Source organism: Pseudopipra pipra, chromosome Z (assembly GCF_036250125.1).
Source record: "Pseudopipra pipra isolate bDixPip1 chromosome Z, bDixPip1.hap1, whole genome shotgun sequence".
NCBI classification, from domain to species: domain Eukaryota; kingdom Metazoa; phylum Chordata; class Aves; order Passeriformes; family Pipridae; genus Pseudopipra; species Pseudopipra pipra.
The window spans coordinates 28,758,456-28,779,388 of NC_087581.1; the positions used below are offsets into that span (position 1 = coordinate 28,758,456).

Below are 20,933 nucleotides of genomic sequence, written 5' to 3' on the forward strand. Positions count from 1 at the left end.
CAAATCAAAAATAAAGCAGAATAACTGTTCTGTAAACTGGAGCTACCAGTTACAATGCTGCAGGTTTACTTGGCAAGGAACAAAGACAAATATTGATGGTTTTTCTGAGAAACTTTTCTCCATGAAACTTTGCCAAACTATATCAGACGAGAATGAGGCAGACTTTCAATGTCCTCTCTGAACAAAAGACTCTATTTATAGCAATTATTAGAAAAACAGAAAACTTTTAATGCTGGATGGAGGTCAATTCTGATCTCACAGAAGTCAATATCCAAACATCTTAAAAAAATGTGCTACTGCCATTCTAGAAGGAATATTCGAAAGTACTATCTGAACTATGGGAGGGAGAGAAGGAAACCAGGGTGTAACACAAAATCTAGTTTAAAGAGATACTGAAAAACCTTCAAAATCAATTGCCATCTCACAGAAAAGACACCAAATCCTTCTGAGACTTTACATTTCAGTAGAACTATTTTCAGAAATTACTTACCCAATCTCTCTTTTCTTCCAAAGCCTACCTATTTGTCTATAGACAACTTCACTATCTCTTACTTATTTACTGCTTCAAAGATAGCAGTGCATCAAAGAGTAAGACTGATGCTTTCCTAATTGCCCTTTAACAAACAGAAAGTAATCTACTCATGCCTAAAGAATCACTTTTCTTGGTAGCAAGGCAAGTGCTAGAAAAAACCCTCCTTGATTCATTACAGAGTTCAAATTGAGTGTGCAGACCTAGAAGTTAGAAATAAATCTTGTTATTTAGGAACAGAGATATGTTTCTCCAAAGGGTTGAAATACCAGGCTTGGAATATAATGAGGCTGTTACTGCAAACAGTCCCCTTGGATAAGTGCAGTTCATGACCTGATTTACCACTGACACAACTCGCCCATGTAAATTTACACATATTAAATTTACTAGTTCTAATACTTTTAAAGTGGAGTAGCTATGCAGAGTCATTACTGAGCAATAGTTCATGGCTTTTATTGCACTAAGTGCCTCTCAGGCATCAGGTCTAAACCACAGAGAAAATAATATCAGATTTGTAGCACAGAGATAGATGATTCATGTAGTGAATGAATGTAAAATAACAGCTGAGCTTTAAATTTAGACTTTAGCTTATTCTGCAGTAGTTTCCTTATCCAGATAGTGCCTGCAGATCTTTGCTTTTTTAGCCAGCTTTGAAAATTAAGTCAGAGTACAGTCATGAAAACCTTGCTGGTTTAAGATACAATCACTCCCACATTAAGCAGTGAGATTTCTGCAACATTCCTGACACTTCAGAGGCACCTTTTCTACAGGATATCCCGCAACAATCTCATCATCCACTGCCAGAATCTGATCACCAACTTTGATTCGTCCATCCTGGAAAAAACATAGAATAAAAAATATCAGCTCTGGATGCTACTTCAAAAAAACATTTTTCATTCCCTAATTGAAATTTAAATATTCTCACACCTTTGCTGCTGCACCATTATCTGTTAAGCTCTTAATAACTACTCCATTAATGGTGTCTTCTTCACTAATGGCAATTCCAAAGCCTCCTTGATCCTAGGGCAAACAGAAAAATGCAAATGGTTAAGTACTGTGTATATCAAAATGTCAAAATACATTCACTAAAGACTAGTGAAGCCTGCTGACATAACAAAAGTTAGGTTTTTCACAATGCATCAATATTGTTGTTTTAAACTAATCTATTTCTGAAATAGGTTCCACCAGCCTGAACCACTTCTAAATTCAAACCCACTCCTTCGAAACTTACAAGGTCAATTGCGATTCAGTTGTTATTTTGAATAACTTAGACAATGATTTTACCTGAGGAACCACCAAAAGTTTTTTAAACAGAACAAAAGACGACTTCTTCCAGAGACACAGAGCAATTGGCAAATTTATGTGAAGTTAAAGCAACTCATGACTCAAAGACAGTCATCATGTGAGGAAAACTTTGGGTCCATTCACAAATAGGAAGAGAAGACCTCTAGAAATCACTTTTCTAACTTCTAGTAACTAAGAGACACATTTTGTTTCCCATTAGAGGGACTCCATTAAAAAAATGGAGGCTAGTGAATACAAGTGTGACTGATATAAATTTAACTTTCATCACATACCTTAGGAAGTTCCACATACTGAATGTTTTTACATGAACTCAAGTCAGAAAAAGCGCTAGAGTTTGCAACACTTGCATCAGTCTAAAAGAAAATGAAAATGTAACTGTAAGCAACTATTTCCAACATTTTGCATCAAAATAAAGTAGCTCTTAAACGCTTAAAGTGAGTATGATAATTTTCTAGATTCATTTAAACTGCTATAACCCTATCAATGGGAAGTCAGACTTACTTCACAGTATAGAAGAATATAAAATGAAACAAAATTGAGCACAGATGTAATAAACTTAGTAGCCCAGAACAGAAGAAGAACTTTGTTCTTCTATTTGGTTTCTTTCTCTTTTATGGTATATTATAAGCAGACAGAGCACTCCTCTATCCAGAACAACGTTAGTATCTTGGTCAAATAAGAAAAACAAATATTTACTTTACCTCTTGATGTTGAAGTGTCCCTGAAGTACTTTGTGAAGCCTCTACTGACTTTGCAGGGCAAACAGCCATCTGATTTACTGCATCTTTATTTCTGTAACAAATTCAGTTAAAGAATGCAGTAAGGAGGTAGTTAATATACCACAATATTTCTAAGGACAAGTTTAGGTCTAGTGCTTTATTTGACCTTATTTCTGGTTCTAACAATAGAAGTATCAAAACAAAAAAACTCCAAGGCATATTTAACAACTACTAAGATTGTGATCAAAAGCACATATACCTTACCAAAATTAAACAAACAAACAAACAAACAAACAAACAAACTCTCTGCAAAACTTGAGCACATTAAAAAATAAACCTTTTTAGCCAAACTTTTACCAGAACTTACCTGATAAAGATCACTTTTACTTTAGATGGTGTGCACTTGATTATTGAGGAAGCATTCTGATGAGTCCTTCCATAAAGTATTTGCCCATTTATCTAAAGAAAAGTAGCAATTATTTATCAAAATATTTTAACTACTTATATTTAAACTAATTTTTAAACCTTAAAAAAAAATCATTCATTCCACATTGCTTGCTAAAGCAGCAACTGTATTAAAATAAGAGAGTATGTTGTGTTCTGCTTTCCCTCCCTTCTTACAGTAAAAATATTCACTACAGTTTGATTTCAAACTAACATTGTCACAGTGCTAAAAATGCCATTCTCTGAATTATACTGGGTTGACGTGGCACATCATCTATTTTCACTTGCCATTGATCACTTCATGACTGATGTGGTGATAAAGCAGGGCTATGGGAAATTCTAACCATAACAAATATTGAATTGCTTATATCCGGGAATGAGATTGCTATTATTTATTGAATCTCAGCCACTTTGAATCCCTGAGCAAGGCACTTTACACATAGAGGTCTGAACACTGGAACATTTAGCAGAGTTTTAATCTAGATTTGGTGGGGGAAGGGAATGTACTTTTGTGTGTCAGAGAGGAATGAGGAAACACCAACGCTTTAAGAAGCAGCAGGGAAACACTTCTAAGTCATCTCAAAGGAATTAAGAAGGGTTCCTCTCAAAAGGTGAAGAGGTCAGTAGCCCAGCTCAAGTGCTTTTACACCAATGCGGGCAGCATGGGTAACAAGCAACAGGAACTGGAAACCATGGTGCACTTAGAAAACTATGACCTAATTGCTCTCAGAGAAACAGGTGGGATGAGTTACACAACTGGAAAACTGCAATTGAGGGCTAAAAGCTCCAGAGAAGAGAGAGGCTGGGAAGGAAGGGTGGGTGTGTTGTGCTCTGTGTTAAGGAATGGATAGATTGTGAAGAGCTGCCTCTGAGGAACAGCCACAAACAGGTCAAGAGCCTGTGGGTAAAAACCAAAGACAGGACCAACGAGGGACATCGTGTGATTGGTGTCCAGCACAGGCTACCTTGGTCAGGGGAGCCTGTTGACAAGACTTCTTGCTTCAGATACAAGGATAACTGTGCTCACAAGCTCTCATCCTGATAGGGATTTCAACCACCCATGTCTGCTGGGAAAGCAGCCGACTGCAAGCAATACAGGAGACACCTGGAGTGCATTGAGGACAACTTCCTGGTTCAGGTATTGGACACACCAACCAGAAGAGAAGCTTTACTGGACCCCACGCTCACCAGTGTGGATGAGCTCATCAAAGAGATTACGATTGAAGGCAGCCTGGGCTGTAGCAACCATGCCCTGGTTGAGTTACTGATCTCAATGAAAAAAGGCCAGAAAAAGAGCAGAGTTAGGATTGACCCTGAAACTTAGAATAATGAAATACCAGCTGTTTAAAGAATTAGGGGATGAGATTCCCTGGGAAACTGTTCTTAAGGACAGAGGAACTGACCAGAGGTGGCAGCTCTTTGAGGACACTTAGAGCCCAAGTGTCCATCCCCATGTGTAAGAAAACAAGCAAGGCAGGTCAGAAACCAGCACGGCTGAGCAAGGATCTGCTCTTCAGACTGAAGAGTGTAAGGGGGGTACTTTAGAATTAGATGATCAATGGAGCATAGAGGCGTGAGAAAGTAATTATATTAGGATGTGAAACCAACCAGAGTATTGTACAATGTAACTTTATGGCACAAGTTAACTGTAAGGTCCATTGCATTCTTTTAGCAAGTCAACTAGATGTCCCCTACTATCAGAGCTGAGTTCCTCTTTGGCTTAGCTCCCTGCTGCAAGATGGATACAAATACCCATCACAGTGCTAGAGGTCATACATAGGGGCGAGAAAGATGATGGTGAGAGGAAGATTACGTGGGCAGGGGTCGTTTGCCCCTTGCCCTACAGCAGGGCATGCACAGACTGTTGCCATTAGGTAATGAACAGGCGGTGTTTGGCTGCCACTCAAGCATCCCCTTGTACTACGTACTGGCCCTACGTGGTGTAATGTAGAGCTGATAAAAATGGGGTGTCAGGACTGCTGAGTTGAGCGATACTCATCCTTCCACCGAGACCGTGTTGCTCCGTGGGGACGCCCGCTAAGCATGGGTACCAACCAGCTGCTGCAGATCCTGGTAGCCCTGGCCTGTCTGTGTGGGTAAGCACAGTTTCTTGATAGGAAACAACAGAGAAAACAAATGTTTTTCTGTTCTTTTTGGTATCCCTTTAATTCCCTTTTTACTAGTTAATACTGTATTAAAAGCTGTCCGTAGTATTGTTTTAATATCCTTTTTTAGTGTCCCTTTAATTCCCTTTTTACTAGTTAATACTGCAATGAAAGCTGTTCATAGTATTGTATGAATGCCAACCGGTAAAGTAGTTATTTTATATTCTTTTTTAGCTTTTGCTTCTCTTTGCTAGTTTTTATTCTCACTGCAATAAAAGATTTTTTGTAGTGTTTGAATGTCTGTTGTACTTATCTTTATTCCAGGCATGTATCCTAACAGACCAATACATAAATTGGCATAGTCGGCAGGATACATGGTGGAATAAAGCAGTACTGTATAGGGAAATTCGTTGGTGGAATGCTTAGCCAATGAAGCTGTGTCCCTGAATGAGTGGTGGGGAGATCTTCAGGTGGAGTGCACAGCCTGTAGAGCTGCGTCCTCAAATGAGTTGTGTGAGAAGGGAGATTTTCAGGTGGAGAGCATAGCTTGTGAAGCTGTGTCCCTATATGGGGTGTGAAACATAGAGTTCAATTAACCCCGTGTGTGGGGGGGGTGCCGAGGGTGCCGATGTCTGTGTTTTATATGTTTTTTTTAGTTTTTTGCCTGTTTTGAACCAGTTTTTGTTGATTAAGTTACTATATGGGAAGTACTTCTGAGCAATTACTGTTGTTTTATGTCTTTTGGAGGATCCATTTGGAGCTATTGTAGAGTGTGTATTCTGTGGTTGGTACATACACAGACTTTAGATTTGATGTGTATGTGTGGTTAGATTAATTTGTGGTGTAAGGGCCACATTTTGTGGATTGGTGTGTATTGTTGTGTTCAGCCTGAAACTGTATTTGTTAGTGAGAACATTCAGTAGATTAAAATGAAGAAGTGGTTAGGAGGGTTGGCCGCAGGCGGCAATAAACCCAAGAAAACCACTGCTCCTCCCTGTGAATTAGTAGAATGGGGGCAGGAGTCATGGAATACCTTATGGAATAAATGGGAAACATGTACAAAGATTCCCTCTGAATATTGGGGACAGCAGACCCCTATGGAGGTATTGCAATATTGGGAGCAGCTTACACAAATCCCTACTACTAAATCAAGCATTTGTTTGGAACATGCTGGACATATGGGGGGTGCGCTGCTTGCTGCATGTAAGTTACCTGTAGAAAACTTGCAAAAGGAATTAGAAAAGAACAACAAACTGCAGGAGCAGCTGAATGCTGTTAAGAGCCACTCAACTGGTACAATGCCAAGCTTTACTTGACCTTCAAACTGAAAAGAACAGGGTAGAAGATAAATGTGTTACTTCAGCTGAAAAATATGTTGGAAGAACTATTCAGTGCAGGCAAAGGAAAATAGAACAAAGTGATTGGGGGCCACGGGTGCGTGCTGTAGTCACTTCCCCTGATTGGAACCCAGAGAAGTGGGATGGTAACATATGGAGTAGTAGTGATGATTCTGATGAGGATGATTCTATAGAAAATTCAGGGAAGCCATCAAGAACAGATGAGTTGGCACAGGAAGTAAGGGCAGCCCCTGTTGTACGGTGGAAGGCAGTGGTGGATAGTCAGGGTAAACAAGTGAGACAGGATGAGATTGTTGATTTCTCCCCAGAAGACATTAACAATCTTTTATCTAAATATTCTCAGCAACCTGGGGAATGAGCACAAATGTGGATGGTTCGATTAACGGAGCACGGGGCTGACTCTGTGATAGTAGACAATGTTGATGACATGAAGTTTTTAGGGTTAACTAATGATGCATATGTACAAAATGGTCTTCGGCGTCTAAAACAAACACCAGGAGTTAGTAAAACTTTAGTTTCAGTCATTGCTGAAGGTCTTAGTGCCTGTTTTACTAATGATGGATTATGGCAGGATGGAAATTCATCCTGGGTAACTCTTCATCAAGCAATCAGGATATTGAAAGGGGAAGCGATGAAATTTGCTGCTGAATTGCAGAGCCCCGAACTTTACATGCAACAGCCTTTAACCTCAGTCATGCGAAACAAATTATTAGAAGGCTGTCCTTTACCCTGGAAACCATATATTATTCTGCTGTTGGTGTCTAACCCAGGGGTGCCCACAGAAGAGATTGTAGAGAGGTTGCAGCAACTCGGTGACCTTCCAGGTCTCTCACACACAGACAAAGCAGCCAACCATGGGAATAAACGAGACAATAATGAAAACCAGAGAGGAGGGAAAAGAGAAAAAGGGGAATGAACTAAGTTATTTCAAGATTTACTTAAAAAAGGAGTTCCAAAAAAAGATATTGTTGGGCAGCCAACAGAAGCCTTACGGAGGTTAGCCTGACACCACCAAATTAGAAGAGCAACAAAACAAGAACAGATATATCTCCGGGTTGAGATGCAGAAGACAGTCGATTGGTTCCTTAACACAGACCCAGTACTTTCAGGGTTTGAGGCAGCAAAGGCTAATGCTCCTCCAGACGAGGGGAACCATAAACTTGAATAGGGATGTGGCCAAGCCCCAGTGCAGTCCCCCAATGCTTGCTGTGTTCGTAAGGATCAACGATCTTCTACCACTTGTACAATACATTGGTCCACTAAGAACAAGCAAACTGTGCCAGCATTAGTTAATATTAGGGCAGAGATCACTATTATTCATGGCAATCCTGACAAACATAAGGGGGACCCAGCACCTGTATGGGGCCTTGGAGAACAGGCAGTTCAGGGGTGTATGCTTGAAATAACACTACAAATAGCAGACAATCCACAAAAACCTTACAGAGTAATGGTAGTAAAAATATTTGAATATATAATAGGGATTGATCTTATTAGAGCAATGGACTTACGGATTGACAACACCCTGTGGTCATTTGGGTCCACGCAGTGGCGCATACAAGCCATGCAAGTAGGAAAGATACAGGAAGAGGCAAACATTCCTATTTGTACGCAAATTGCCAACCTTAAACAGTATAAGATTCCAGGTGGAGATGAGGAAATTCAAACAACAATCCAAGAACTACTTGAGGCACAAGTAGTGAGGTACACTCATTCCCCATTTAACTCCCACATATGGCCTGTGAAAAAATCAGATGGGTCATGGCAAATGATCGTAGATTATAGGGGTGTTAATAAAGCTACTCCACCAATTACAGCTGCTGTACCTACTGTTACAGATTTAGTTCATGAAATCCAAAACACCCAGGTGATTGGTATGCGGTAACAGACGTAGCTAAAGCCTTTTTTACCATTCCCATACCACAGGCAGCACAGGATCAATTTGCCTTTACCTGGAAGGGTATTCAATATACATTCACAAGGCTCCCGCAAGGGTATAAACACAGTCCAACCTATTGTCACCAGGCTATACATCAAACCCTGAAGCAGCTTCCAAATCTGAACCCCTCAGTCCAGACAGTACAGTATGTACTAATCCATGGCAATACAGAGCAAGAGCCAGGTGATGCTCTCGAGAAAGTAGTAGACATACTGAAAAAAGATGGGTGGGCTGTCAACCCTAAAAAGATACAGGGGCCAGCTATGAGTGTAAAATATCTAGGGATAACTGGCATGCTGGGAAACAAGAAGTACCAGAGCAGACAACGCAGGTCATAAAGGAATGGCCAACATCCACAACTAAATGAGAAATGTAGCGATTTCTAGGAGCTGTTGGGTTTTGACTGTCGTACCTCCCAGGGTTAGTCATTTTATTAAAACCATTGCACAAAGTGACAGGGAAAAAGCTGTGTTTGAATGGGGCAGTGAGCAACAGGTAGTGTTTGAGGGAGCCAAAAATCTGATACAAGAGCACATGGAATTACACCCCATTTAGGCAGGACCCATTGAATTACAAGTGTCAGTAGAAAAAGATGTTGCTCTACAGAGTTTATGGCAACTACAAGATGGGCGACGCAGGCCACTTGAATTTTTGCCCCAACAATTTCGGGGAGCAGAGGAAAAGTACACTCCCTTTGAAATACAGTTAGCAGCTGTGTATCGGGGACTGCTAGACACAGAGGATCGGACAGCAGGACACGAGGTAATAGGACTCTATCTCCAGTAGTATCCTGAGCTCTAGGACCTACAGCAACCAATAAAATCGGTAGTGCACAAGGACAGACAATAGTAAAAATGAGGTGGTACATTCAGGAGCATGCAAAAGCTGGGGCTTGTTGCCATGGAGTTTTTGATTTTTTAATTTTTATAGGCTTTAGAAGTAGTTATGTAATGAATGTAGATTTTAAAGTAGCTGTATTATCCCTCACCCTTTAGCACAGTACTTTATACATCTTCCCAACACTGCTCCCCTTCCCACATCAATTCCGTTAATTCCGTTAGCTTGTTTAGACTTCCCTCAAGACTTCCCTTAGGCCTTCATGCTGTTTAAGACCATCTGCACCCTGGCCTGGACAACAAGATACCACACAGGCACAGCGACCTTCAAATCCAGAACTCTGGAAGAGCTACAAGGACTGGAAGTGCTGTGACGAGGAGGAGGATGAGGAAGAGGGGGTCCCAGAGTCCCTGCCTCAACTCTTGGAGGGGTGTGCCGGGGGGCGGAATGGGGCAGAACCGAGGGGGCTGACAGACCTGGGATTGGATGAGTTAACACCTTAAATTGTGGAACCCCCTGAACACGGTGCACACAACGGATGTATTCCTGGAGCCTGGTGGCTCATTAAAGCTTTCTGCTGTCTTATCTTATCTTATACCCTAATTTGGCCCGGAGTTTCTTTTTCAGCAGTCTCTTTAGGCAACAGTCTGGCTCACTGAACGGTGGAAATTGGAATCCAGCACTCTAGAACACCTGGATCTCCTGACTGGGAAATTTCATCCTGCAGGAAATTCTTCTTCGGCTGGCATATTTTGAAGAATTCCTCGCAGTGATCTTGGTGAGATAAAGAAAGCAGTCACTTTGGGTAATTTTGCTAGCAATTATAAAGTGGAGTTTTCCCCAGAAATTGGGAATACGGTGGGACTAGGAAGGGAACTTAGACTTGGGCCCAGAAGCTGCAAGAAGTCAGTGTTTTCCCAGTCTGTGGGCGAAAGGGTTTTGCCGGGAAGGGCAGCTGGACTGTCCTTAAGGCTTCAGTAAAGGCAGGGCAGAGAGAAGCTCGGGAGTTTTGTGTTTCATGCTGGCCAGGTACAGCCATGAGGGGAGGGGCGCCTCCCTGTGCGGTAAAATACGTTGTTCTTACGTGAAGCTGTTGGTGGCGCTCTGGGAAAGAGCTTTGCACAGTGTTCCTGAGGCTGTGAATTCTTATCCCAGTGCTGTTAAGTTTTTCCTTGCCTGTTTATTTGTCGTAATGGGCTGCATACAATCTAGAAAGGAAGAAATCCTTAAGGGGTCTCCTCTGGCTTCGGTTTTGTGACACTGGAGGCATTTGGCTGGCCCTAACACATCTTTAAAAAGGCAGAAGTTATGTAAGTTATGTAAGCTGTCCATACATATATGGCCTTTGTATGGCAGACTCAGAGAAGAAGCTTGGCCGAAGTTCGGCTCTTTTGAAATAAATACAGTGTTGCAGCTTATTTTGATCCTTCCTAAAGAGGAGCAATGGAACGAATTACTGTATGCCGAACTGTTTTTGGCTTTCTGCCAAATTTATATTACAAGCCCCAGAGATGAGGATTTAAATCTTCTAGCAGGCCCGATTGGCGAGGGGGCAGTCCGGGAGCCGTTCTGGCCCCGGGCGCAGGCACACTGGGTGCAGGTCCCGTCGGAGCAGCGGCCCCTCCTGCGGCTGACACTGGAGCAGTGGCGGTGGGGGCTGGGGCCACCCCTGGAGCAGGTCCTGCCGGTGCTGCGGGACAGACTGTACCGGGGATGCCTGCTGCGGTCGCGGTGGGGGCCCCGAGGGCCGCTGCCGAAGCTGTCCTGGGACCGGCCAGGCTACTGATGGACTGAGAGAACCACGCTTTGTCCCCCCACCTGTCAAGGCTGCCAGCAGGGTGGGACACTGTGTTAGGTGATACAGCCGTTTTCTACACATGTACACGATGTCATCATCATCATGGCTGGGCTTCGCGAACGAAGATTTGGGAAGGGCTTTACCCACGTTTGTTACAAGCACGCTGGTGGCTAAAAAGGCCAATACGAGACAGGCACGTCCAGTTGCAAAAGCCACACGTAAATTTAAGAAAACCCACATGATTCATTTCAAAGCAAAATAATCGGAGCAGTCGCTCTCCCTCCCAGGCAATCTCCCTCTAGGGGCCGTGGGAGTGGGCGCGGTCGCACCGGGACAGGCAGGGCTCGTCCGGGCTGTTCCAACTGGAGCGGGGGGGGGGGTGGGTGGTGGTGACCGTTCCCCCCGCACCTGTGGTTTTGGCCCCTGCCAGCGCCGCGCCGGCGGGTGCAGGCGCGGTTGCTACGGCAACGGGAGCTGCCCCATGCGCAGGCGCTGTGGCGGCTCTGGAGCCGGCCGGAGCGGGGCAGTTGCCAACTGGGGGCGGACCCCCCCCGGGGGTGTGGGACCCATTCTGGCTGAAGCCGCTCCGGGGACAGTGCCGACTGCCGGCGCGGTTACGGCGGCAACGGGGGATGCTGCCAGCACAGGCGTAATTGCCGGCGCGGACGAGTCTGTCCCTGCAGGGGCCGACGCGGCCCAGGGAAGGGGGCTGTAGGGGAGGTGCCGGCCCCTGGGGCCGGCGCAGTCCCCATGGCGATGGGAGGAGGAGCAGGGGCGGTGCCTGCAGCCGGCGTTCCTGTCCCAATCGACACGGGACCCCCCAGCTCCGCCATTATGGGCGGAGCCGGAGCTGCCCCCTTCCCCCTAGCACCCCGCTGTCCTTTATGGTCCGTACCGTCCCATCGGGTACGTGGGCGGCGCGGTCATTCCGACTGCCTCCCTTTGGTATGCCCCTAGGGTTTCCCATTCTGAAGGGGGGGGGGGGGCAGCGTCCAGCGGTGTTCCCAGCTTTTGCCCCACACCCTCAAGAACTAGGCATGCCAAGGAAAAGTAAATAATTCTCGGGGCAGGGTCTTCCTTGCTATGACCCCTCAAGCGTGAAATGCGAAACTCGAGACAGTGATCTCACTGACATAGACACAGAGGTTTCTGGTGAGGAGTCAGGTAGTAACTCAGAAGAGGGGAAACATCAAGTAGCAGAACCAAGAGCAGCAAACTGGTCAAAGATGTATAAGGGAAAGCAAGACAAGACTGACTCCCCAAAAAACAGTAACTGCCAGGAATGCTACAGACACAATGTCCACCACAAAAGTTGTGGATGGAATTGCTAATATGATAAGGCAAATGATAGGTATTCTTTCTGTAAAAAGAAAGGATACTGGAGAAGGAGTTGTCCAGATTTGAAGAGAAGGGGATCGGAGGATTCTTCCCCAGCAGAACCTCTGGTTGTAGCTAAGCTGGGGGAATAGAAAAAACTATCTGTTGACGGCTGTATTCTAAGCCTGTTTCAGGCTCACAGCCTGTGAATGTCTCTGCCCTAATTCAGCTAAGGGGGGTGTGGGAAAAAAACAAAAGGGGGGGTACTGTTTTGTTCTGAGTGTGAACTAACAATGTGTTAGAAGTTGACTGTTTACAGAAAGTCCATTGCAGCTGACAGACCTGAAAGCTGTACCACCAAAACCCAGGTGAAAATAACTTACGTGCAGAAGTGAATGAATGCTTTAACAACTGCAAGTGAGATACACCAAGACAAGGAATTTTGGACTGCAATAAGAATTCCTGAAATGGGTCAGGAGTAAGTAAACAAGAAAGATCAATATAGAAAAGCTTCTGACACAGTTAAGAACTATTGTAAGATCAGCCTGTGACTTCCAAAGGTGGTACATATACAAGAATCAAAACAGTGCCATGACTATTGTATTTGTTTTGTTATCTTCTGTCCTATGCTACATTTAGGCTTCTCTTACTGTTAGTTTAATTGCAGAAGAATTGAAAGCTTACATTGTTTTTGCTACAATGATTGTTTTAAAGTTTGTAATGTTTATATTTGCATATATCTTGTCCCAGCAGTTTAACAGCAGTTTGTAAACACTGTTTGAAACATCTGTTTCCTTGGCCTGGTGCAGCTTGTGAAAGAATTCCTCCTGGAGGGATGGTTTGATGGAAAGTCCACACAGGATTTTCACGTGATTGTGAGATCAGATTTATACACCTGATGCCTCTAAAATGCTTTCTCACCCAGTGTCATCTAGAAGCAAGTGAACGCTGAGTTTCACAGAAGAGAAGTCCTGTGTTAGGGGGGAAAGAGAGGTAAGAAGGCGGCTGCAGCACTGCAACGGCACTGGTTCTGTGGACTCCCCCATGGGACTCTGAGACCTCATTGGCATCTTGCCTGCAATCTCTGAGACAAACTGGTAACATGGTTGTTGGGACAATTTGTTTAGATTGCTTAAATAGTTTGCTTAGAATCGCTTCCTAGCTTTATTGTAATATAGCTGTTTTGTTAGTATTCACATACACATGAGGATACTTTTATCCATGGAGGCAAGAAGTACCTGCACTACCACTCCATGAATTAAGGATGATCGACTGCAGTCTGGGGCAGACTGTGGCAGGATGGCCTGTCCCCTGATAAGGCCTGGAATCTGTCCAGAGAGTGCAAACTCCCTGTGATGAGCTACTGGCACTGCCAGGGTGCCGTTTGGTGTTACATCCAGACGCAGCCTGCTTCTGGTAAGCTCCTGACTGGCCTATTAGATCTGTGACTGGCAGTCAATCACTTTATGTGATAAAAGCACAAGTTCCTCTCACACAGTCAAGATGAAGGAATTCCAAGATTTGGGGTTCCTGTGAGATTGTCATCAGACAGAAAGTCACACTCCATAGACTTACAAAACACAAATAAACAGGGTTTGTCAAGAGACATCTATGATGTGGGTTCAGGCCTTGCATATAGCCATATTAAAGATCCACATACAGTCCAAGGCAGAAAACAACATGCTCCCTATTTGCATAAAGGAAGGTTAATTTGTAAGATTGTTTAATAGTTTAAGCTCTGCTTTGCAGGAACTGCAGAGATTCATCATGTCATCTAGGCCTATGGGACTGGACACTCCTGTTCATCTGTTCCAGCCCAGAAACTGAGCCTATGTAAACAATGAGACCGAAACTCCCACAAGCCAAACAAAAGAACTGTTCCAAGTTCAGCAGACCATCTCCATCATGGTCAGAGTTGTTGGCAAAAACCCTGGATTTGCCACCCAGAAAGAAGATAGCCTCTGTTCCTGAAACAAGTGAAGCAACAGAGACTGTTACAAGGACTGTTAAAATGATGTTTAAACTTTTTCTGTGTGTATTGTCTAATATCACCAGTAACTATGAATTGAGTTTAGCACCAAAATTTACATTTGGCTTTAGTAAAATGCACCCAATATTCTTCATGAATGTGAGTGCTGAATTTGCACTATGGATTTGGCTGAAATTTGGCAACAAGTTTAAATTATATACATTGGGTAATTCCTGAAGATGTCTCATTAGGTTTACAGAGATATCTTCTACACACTTACTTCATGGTTACCAAACTGGACCTGGATAAAACAGCTATTCATGTTAGTTGTATATAGTGGTAGATCTGCATAATAGCTTGTTGTATGGTTAGTGTTGTAAATATTAGTCATCTTACTAGTATGATGTTAAGTATAAGTGGTAGAGGCTAGACAAGATCTTTGGGTCTTGTCCAGTCTTTAAAGGGGGGACTGTTGCGTGGAGTTTTTGATTTTTTAATTTTTATAGGCTTTAGAAGTAGTTATGTAGTGAATGTAGATTTTAAAGTAGCTGTATTATCCCTCACCCTTTAGCACAGTAGTTTATACATCTTCCCAACATTGTTCCCCTTCCCACATCAATTCCGTTAATTCCATTAGCTTGTTTAGACTTCCCTCAAGGTAGGCCTTAATGCTGTTTAAGACCATCTGCACCCTGGCCTGGACAACAAGATACCACACAGGCACAGTAAATATTAATGCAAAAGTATCTTACCAAGCAGGTCACCAGTATGGTATAGTAGGTGAAGCCACAGTTTTAGAGCTTACGCACAGTTATGGGCCACAAGAAGTCAAATGGGAGCGACCTGATTGTCAGCTAAAAGCTCCATCAGTGCCCCTTGTGAAATTACTTGCTTTAACTCCACGAGCAGTAACCAAAGGCTTAACCTTGTTAAATCCAGTACAAGATGGTACTAAACCTGTGTTGTTGGATATCAAAAACACTGCTGACCATACTGTTATTTTACACCCTGGCCCACTCTGTTCTTTAGTATACATTGCATCTATACCTCTAACACCCCCTGTAGTAGTCGGGGGTATAAGACACAGTGTGTGGTATACCCCTCCAGGACAAAGTCCTGGAAATAGGGATGACCCTGGTTACAAAAACTGTTAATCAGCTTGTTAGTAGCCGGATGTATAATAATATGTATATTGTGTATAATTCCCTGCGTGCTAACATATGTATGTCGAATGATAAACACCAAGATAAATGCATTACAATCTTGAGTAGTGCGCTATCACCCTCTTGCTACCATTGATCATGCGGTGGAATGTCAGGGGGGTACTTTAGAATTAGATGATCAATGGAGCATAGAGGCGTGAGAAAGTAATTATATTAGGATGTGAAACCAACCAGAGTATTGTACAATGTAACTTTATGGCACAAGTTAACTGTAAGGTCCATTGCATTCTTTTAGCAAGTCAACTAGATGTCCCCTACTATCAGAGCTGAGTTCCTCCTTGGCTTAGCTCCCTACTGCAAGATGGATACAAATATCCTTGAAACACAATGCTAGAGGTCATACATAGGGGCGAGAAAGATGATGGTGAGAGGAAGATTACGTGGGCAGGGGTCGTTTGCCCCTTGCCCTACAGCAGGGCATGCACAGACTGCTGCTATTAGGTAATGAACAGGCGGTGTTTGGCTGCCATTCAGGCATCCCCTTGTACTACGTACTGGCCCTACGTGGTGTAATGTAGAGCTGATAAAAATGGGGTGTCAGGACTGCTGAGTTGAGCGATACTCATCCTTCCACCGAGACTGTGTTGCTCCGTGGGGACGCCCGCTAAGCATGGGTACCAAACAGCTGCTGCAGATCCTGGTAGCCCTGGCCTGTCTGTGTGGGTAAGCACAGTTTCTTGATAGGAAACAACAGAGAAAACAAATGTTTTTCTATTCTTTTTGGTATCCCTTTAATTCCCTTTTTACTAGTTAATACTGTATTAAAAGCTGTCCGTAGTATTGTTTTAATATCCTTTTTTAGTGTCCCTTTAATTCCCTTTTTACTAGTTAATACTGCAATGAAAGCTGTTCATAGTATTGTATGAATAAAGTAGTTATTTTATATTCTTTTTTAGCTTTTGCTTCTCTTTGCTACTTCTTTTATTCTCACTGCAATAAAAGATTTTTTGTAGTGTTTGAATGTCTGTTGTACTTGTCTTTATTCCAGGCATGTATCCCAATGGACTAATACAAGAGTGTCCTAGTTAGGATAGCTGAGACCAGTTCATCACTGGATGGGTGTAACCCAAAACTGTGTATTCTATAGCCTTCCATGCCATTTCCCAGAAACTGTTATCAATGAACCATTTACACCATCTGCACATAGAGCCTGACTCCTCAGGCTATAAACTAGGTGCTAAGAGGCCTGCCAGATAGGAGTTGCTCTTGTCCTCACACCCATTAAGGAACCCCCCACTCTGAGGGAGGTACTGAGCATTCCTGCCTGAACTGGAGGATGTATAATCTTGGAGTCTTGGGACCTTTTTAATCACCTGTGGGATCCAGAGGAAGACTGCAGCTCACCGCTCTCAACCAGACTGAGACCACCACTCTCGACTGGACTGCAACCACCACTTTTCAACCAGACTGCAATCACCACCCTTGACCAGACTGCAACAGCTCTCTCACCAACAGGTTTTCCCCTCTCCTTTTCCTTTGGACTCAGGGGGCTTGAAGAACACCACTCTGTTCATGCCCCAGGGTGCTGGATTATATATTTGGGTTTTGTGGGTTAAAACCAATTATTTGTCTGTATAATCGTACTTATTGTATTATTTTTATAAATTGTTATTCTGACTTATAATCTCTCTTTTGAGTTGAGTTCATTTCCCCTGCTGGTTTACCTTTAAACCAGCACAAAGAGTCAGAAGGAAATGCACAGCCTGAACCAGGCACAGATGACCAGGGAAGAGTACAAGGATATGATGCAGCTGCGTAGGGATGGGATCAGGAAAGCTAAGGCTTGGAATGGGACTTGGCGAAGGAAGCAAAGAGTTATCAGAATGGATATTATAGGTCAGAAAAGAAAGGCCAAGGAGAGTGTACCCTCCTGACAAATGAGAAGGGAATGTTGGTGACAATGGATATGGAGAAGGCTGAGGAACTCACAAGTTCTTCACCTCAGCCTTCACTGGCAGTCTGGCTTCCCACATCTCTCATGTTCCTGAACCTATAGTTGGAGGTTGGGGAAGTGAAGTCTCTCCCACTGTAACCAAAAAGCAGGGTCTAGAGTTCTCAGCACAAGATGTGGATCTGTCAGAACAGGTCCAGAAGAGGGCCACCAAGATGACCAGAGGGCTGAAGCACCCCTCCTGCAAAGACAGGCTGAGAGTTGTGTTTATTCAACCTGGAGAAAGCTCTGGGGAGACCTCATTGCAGCCCTCCAATACTTAGAGGGGGCTTATAAAAAAGAAGGAGAGTGACTTTTTACATGGGGTGGTAGGAGTATGACAAGGGGAAAGACTGAAACTGAAAGTTTTAGGTTAGATGTCAGGAAAAAATTCTTAATCCAGAGGATAGTGAGGTACTGGAACAAGTTGCCCAGAAAAGCTGTAGACGCTCCATCCCTGGAAGTGTTCAAAGCCAAGCTGAATGGGGCCTTGATCTAGTTAGTGATTGGCCATCCGTCCCATTGCAGGAGACTTGGAACTAGATGATTCTTAAGGTCCCTTCCGACTCAAGCCGTTCTATGATTCTACATTTACTATCTGAAGTTTTGACCTGACAATCATTGTCTTCATTTGGCATGAGCAGGCTCACTATAACACCTTGAAGCACCTATGATTCAGATACAACTGGACATATCAGTATGAATTTGCAGACTAAGGCCATTACTTGCTCACATTTTATTAGCTGTCTTTTTTTGGAAATGGAAAACCACAGTGGAGAAGTCCATTTTAAGAAAAAAGAAATGACTGGAAAAGGACAGCTTGGACCCAGACAAAGGGAACGTAACACAATACAGACAGGTAGTATTAATAGAAGCAGAGACACAGTGAACAGTGAGCAACAGATGCAAATCACTGAATTGAGGGCTGAGCATAACAACAATTGCTCAGCTTCTAAGCAGGCTGTGTCCACCAGACATGGTCACAGGGATACTGAGCCCTGTCATTTACAGTGGAGTTGACAATCCAAATGCAGCACTTCCTGCAGTGTTTGCCATAGGCTTGTGGAAAACCCTGGTTAGGCTGCCAGGTGGGGGATGGGACATGACCCACAACAGCTGATGGACAGCTACTTGGGAATACAGGAAGCAAGCTCAGATGTCTCCTCTCAGAAGGGGTTGAGATAATTTCTTAGCATTAGTCTGTAGGTCTACAATGTGGACAGTAAGCATGAAATCACATGACAGCAGACTCAGACAGATGTGTTTCAATATGTCCTCAGAATACTCCATACTGCAACATGAAGATTTTAAAAACAGATGTTTCAAGAGAACTGTCAAGCAGGTAACACTGGGCTTTTCAACTAAGTTCCCTCCGTGAGACTTGGTCCACGGCACCACAAATCTTTTTAGTTTCTTTTTTAATCTGCAACTACCAGGCTATATAATTTACCCTCTTAATGTCAAGCTTTGTTCAGACTCACCATTCCCTCCCCTGTACCATCTCCCCAGTACATCTGCAAATACCTCCACATACAGCTTTGAAGTTACACAAAGCATTTCTGTGATGGTAATGTTACCTATGGCTATCAGAAAATGAGAAATGCTGTAGCAGAGAAGACATCTCCAGGTATCATCAACTGAGCTGTGGTAATACAGAAATATCCTTTATGCTCATATACCTATTGGAAATGTTAGCTGCATATTTAGTGGTTTGGTCATTTCACTCCATTAGAAAACAGCACCCGAACATGTAATGATTAGAAGTATATAATAAAAATGGATCTGTTCCTGTTTCCCCAATTTAATTTCCATATTCCGTGTTACACAACATAAAAATATTCTGCTATTATCACACTTCTATAGCTAGGGAAGTAATCAGAGAGGTCTGGAGCACTCCAAAAACAGATGGACTAAAGGATTTCAGTATTTTTCATAGTCTGCAACTCATTGCCCTTCTATATGTCTCCATAACCCCAAAACTGCTGTTATCCCCCATTTTTTCCATTTTAAATACACAAACACACCTTTACTTAGCACTACTATAGCCAGAAAATCTGCAACTAATTGGCTTATATCAGAAGGAAAATCTCGTAGCATAGTGATACATTGGATAAACTGGGGATTTCAAAATTCACTGAAGAACATCCATATTGCAGAAAGAATCCAGTATCTTACTGCATTTTAAATCAGTATGTTTGGGTTTCAGTATAAATTGAAAAAACTCACCTCTAGCAACTCATCTGCAATCTGTAACCTGCCATCTTTTCCAGCTGCTCCATTAGGATCAATTCCCACTATAAAGACACTCATCCTGGATCGGTCTTTGTTACCAGCAAGACTAAGTCCCAGACCTGTCCTTCCTTTTTCCAGCTCAATCATGTGTAACTCCCCTGGTAGATTTCCATAGCGCTGCACGATCTTTTCTAAATGTAAAAGTGTGGGCAGCAGAGGTTGGATTTATATTAGAAAGTTTCACAAGTCACCTAGAGTCAAGATCAGTGTCCAGTGGGCAGTATCTGACAGAAAAATCACAAACTGGCTGAGAAAATTTTCAGTGTAAACCACACCTTCTTTTAAGCTAAGCTTTAGGTGATTTACAATATTATTTCTAGTTTCCTGTTTTCCTTATAATTTCAGAAAACATTAAAACTTTTCTTAAAAAAAGACTTTTCACACATAAAAGCAATAATATTCTCTCCAGTAACGCCTTCGGGTAACAGAAACTATCACATCAACCATTGTCATCAGTTAATAGGAGTACAATGAAATTCTTTGAGTAGTACTACATGTGAAACAATGAATTTAGATCATGGAGGAAAACAGAGATTGTAGTACAATGATCAAGAAAAAATGCATTTCATATCTTACCATGAGCACTTGACCAAGCACAACTAAAAGAGCAACACTTAACATCCAAACCACGAAGCACATGATAAAGAAGCAGTTCAAACAGGATGACCCCACTCCCATATCTTATGCAGTGCTATTTTAACACCGAGTATTGCAAACATTAGCACAAAGGATAAACTTACTCCAGCTGTAACCAAACTCATCCTCCTTCTCCACATCTTCTGGCACTCTGGTGGAACATGACTGTGCAACATCACAGCTCATTCCTGAAAATGCTGAAGGAGGGGGCAGAGGCAAATTACAAAGTGAAGTCTTTTCTGGTTCTACATTGGACTGACCGAATGCCTGTGGAGAATAAAAAAAATGCAGTGGCTAAGAAAATGTAGACTCTGTGAAGGGCAAACTAGTATACAAAAACATCAAAATGGTAATGACTATGGCTTTGAAGTTTAAATATCAAGCAACTGAAACTCTAAATTATTAACACAACACAGAAAGGCTGAAAGAGATCATAGACAGAAACAAACACCAGGCAAGGTAAGAGAGAACATCACTCCAAAATGTATTTGGAAACAAACAAAACTCACAATAAAAGCCCAATTCAGTAAAGTTT

The 20,933-nt window shown here is 42.9% G+C and overlaps 1 protein-coding gene across 19 annotated transcripts in view; it reads right to left on the reverse strand.

Moving 5' to 3' along the window:
• Positions 1 to 20,933, reverse strand: part of MPDZ (multiple PDZ domain crumbs cell polarity complex component) — a 111,206-nt gene that overhangs the window by 15,654 nt on the left and 74,619 nt on the right. For all 19 annotated transcript variants that reach the window (XM_064641242.1, XM_064641249.1, XM_064641257.1 and 16 more), the window contains 7 exons: positions 20,503 to 20,665; positions 19,697 to 19,893; positions 2,921 to 3,012; positions 2,536 to 2,626; positions 2,107 to 2,187; positions 1,457 to 1,549; positions 1,289 to 1,363 (listed from right to left, as the gene is read on the reverse strand). In XM_064641242.1, coding sequence (XP_064497312.1) covers positions 1,289 to 1,363; positions 1,457 to 1,549; positions 2,107 to 2,187; positions 2,536 to 2,626; positions 2,921 to 3,012; positions 19,697 to 19,893; positions 20,503 to 20,665 — 792 coding nt within the window. The remainder of the gene's footprint in view (positions 1 to 1,288; positions 1,364 to 1,456; positions 1,550 to 2,106; positions 2,188 to 2,535; positions 2,627 to 2,920; positions 3,013 to 19,696; positions 19,894 to 20,502; positions 20,666 to 20,933) is intronic.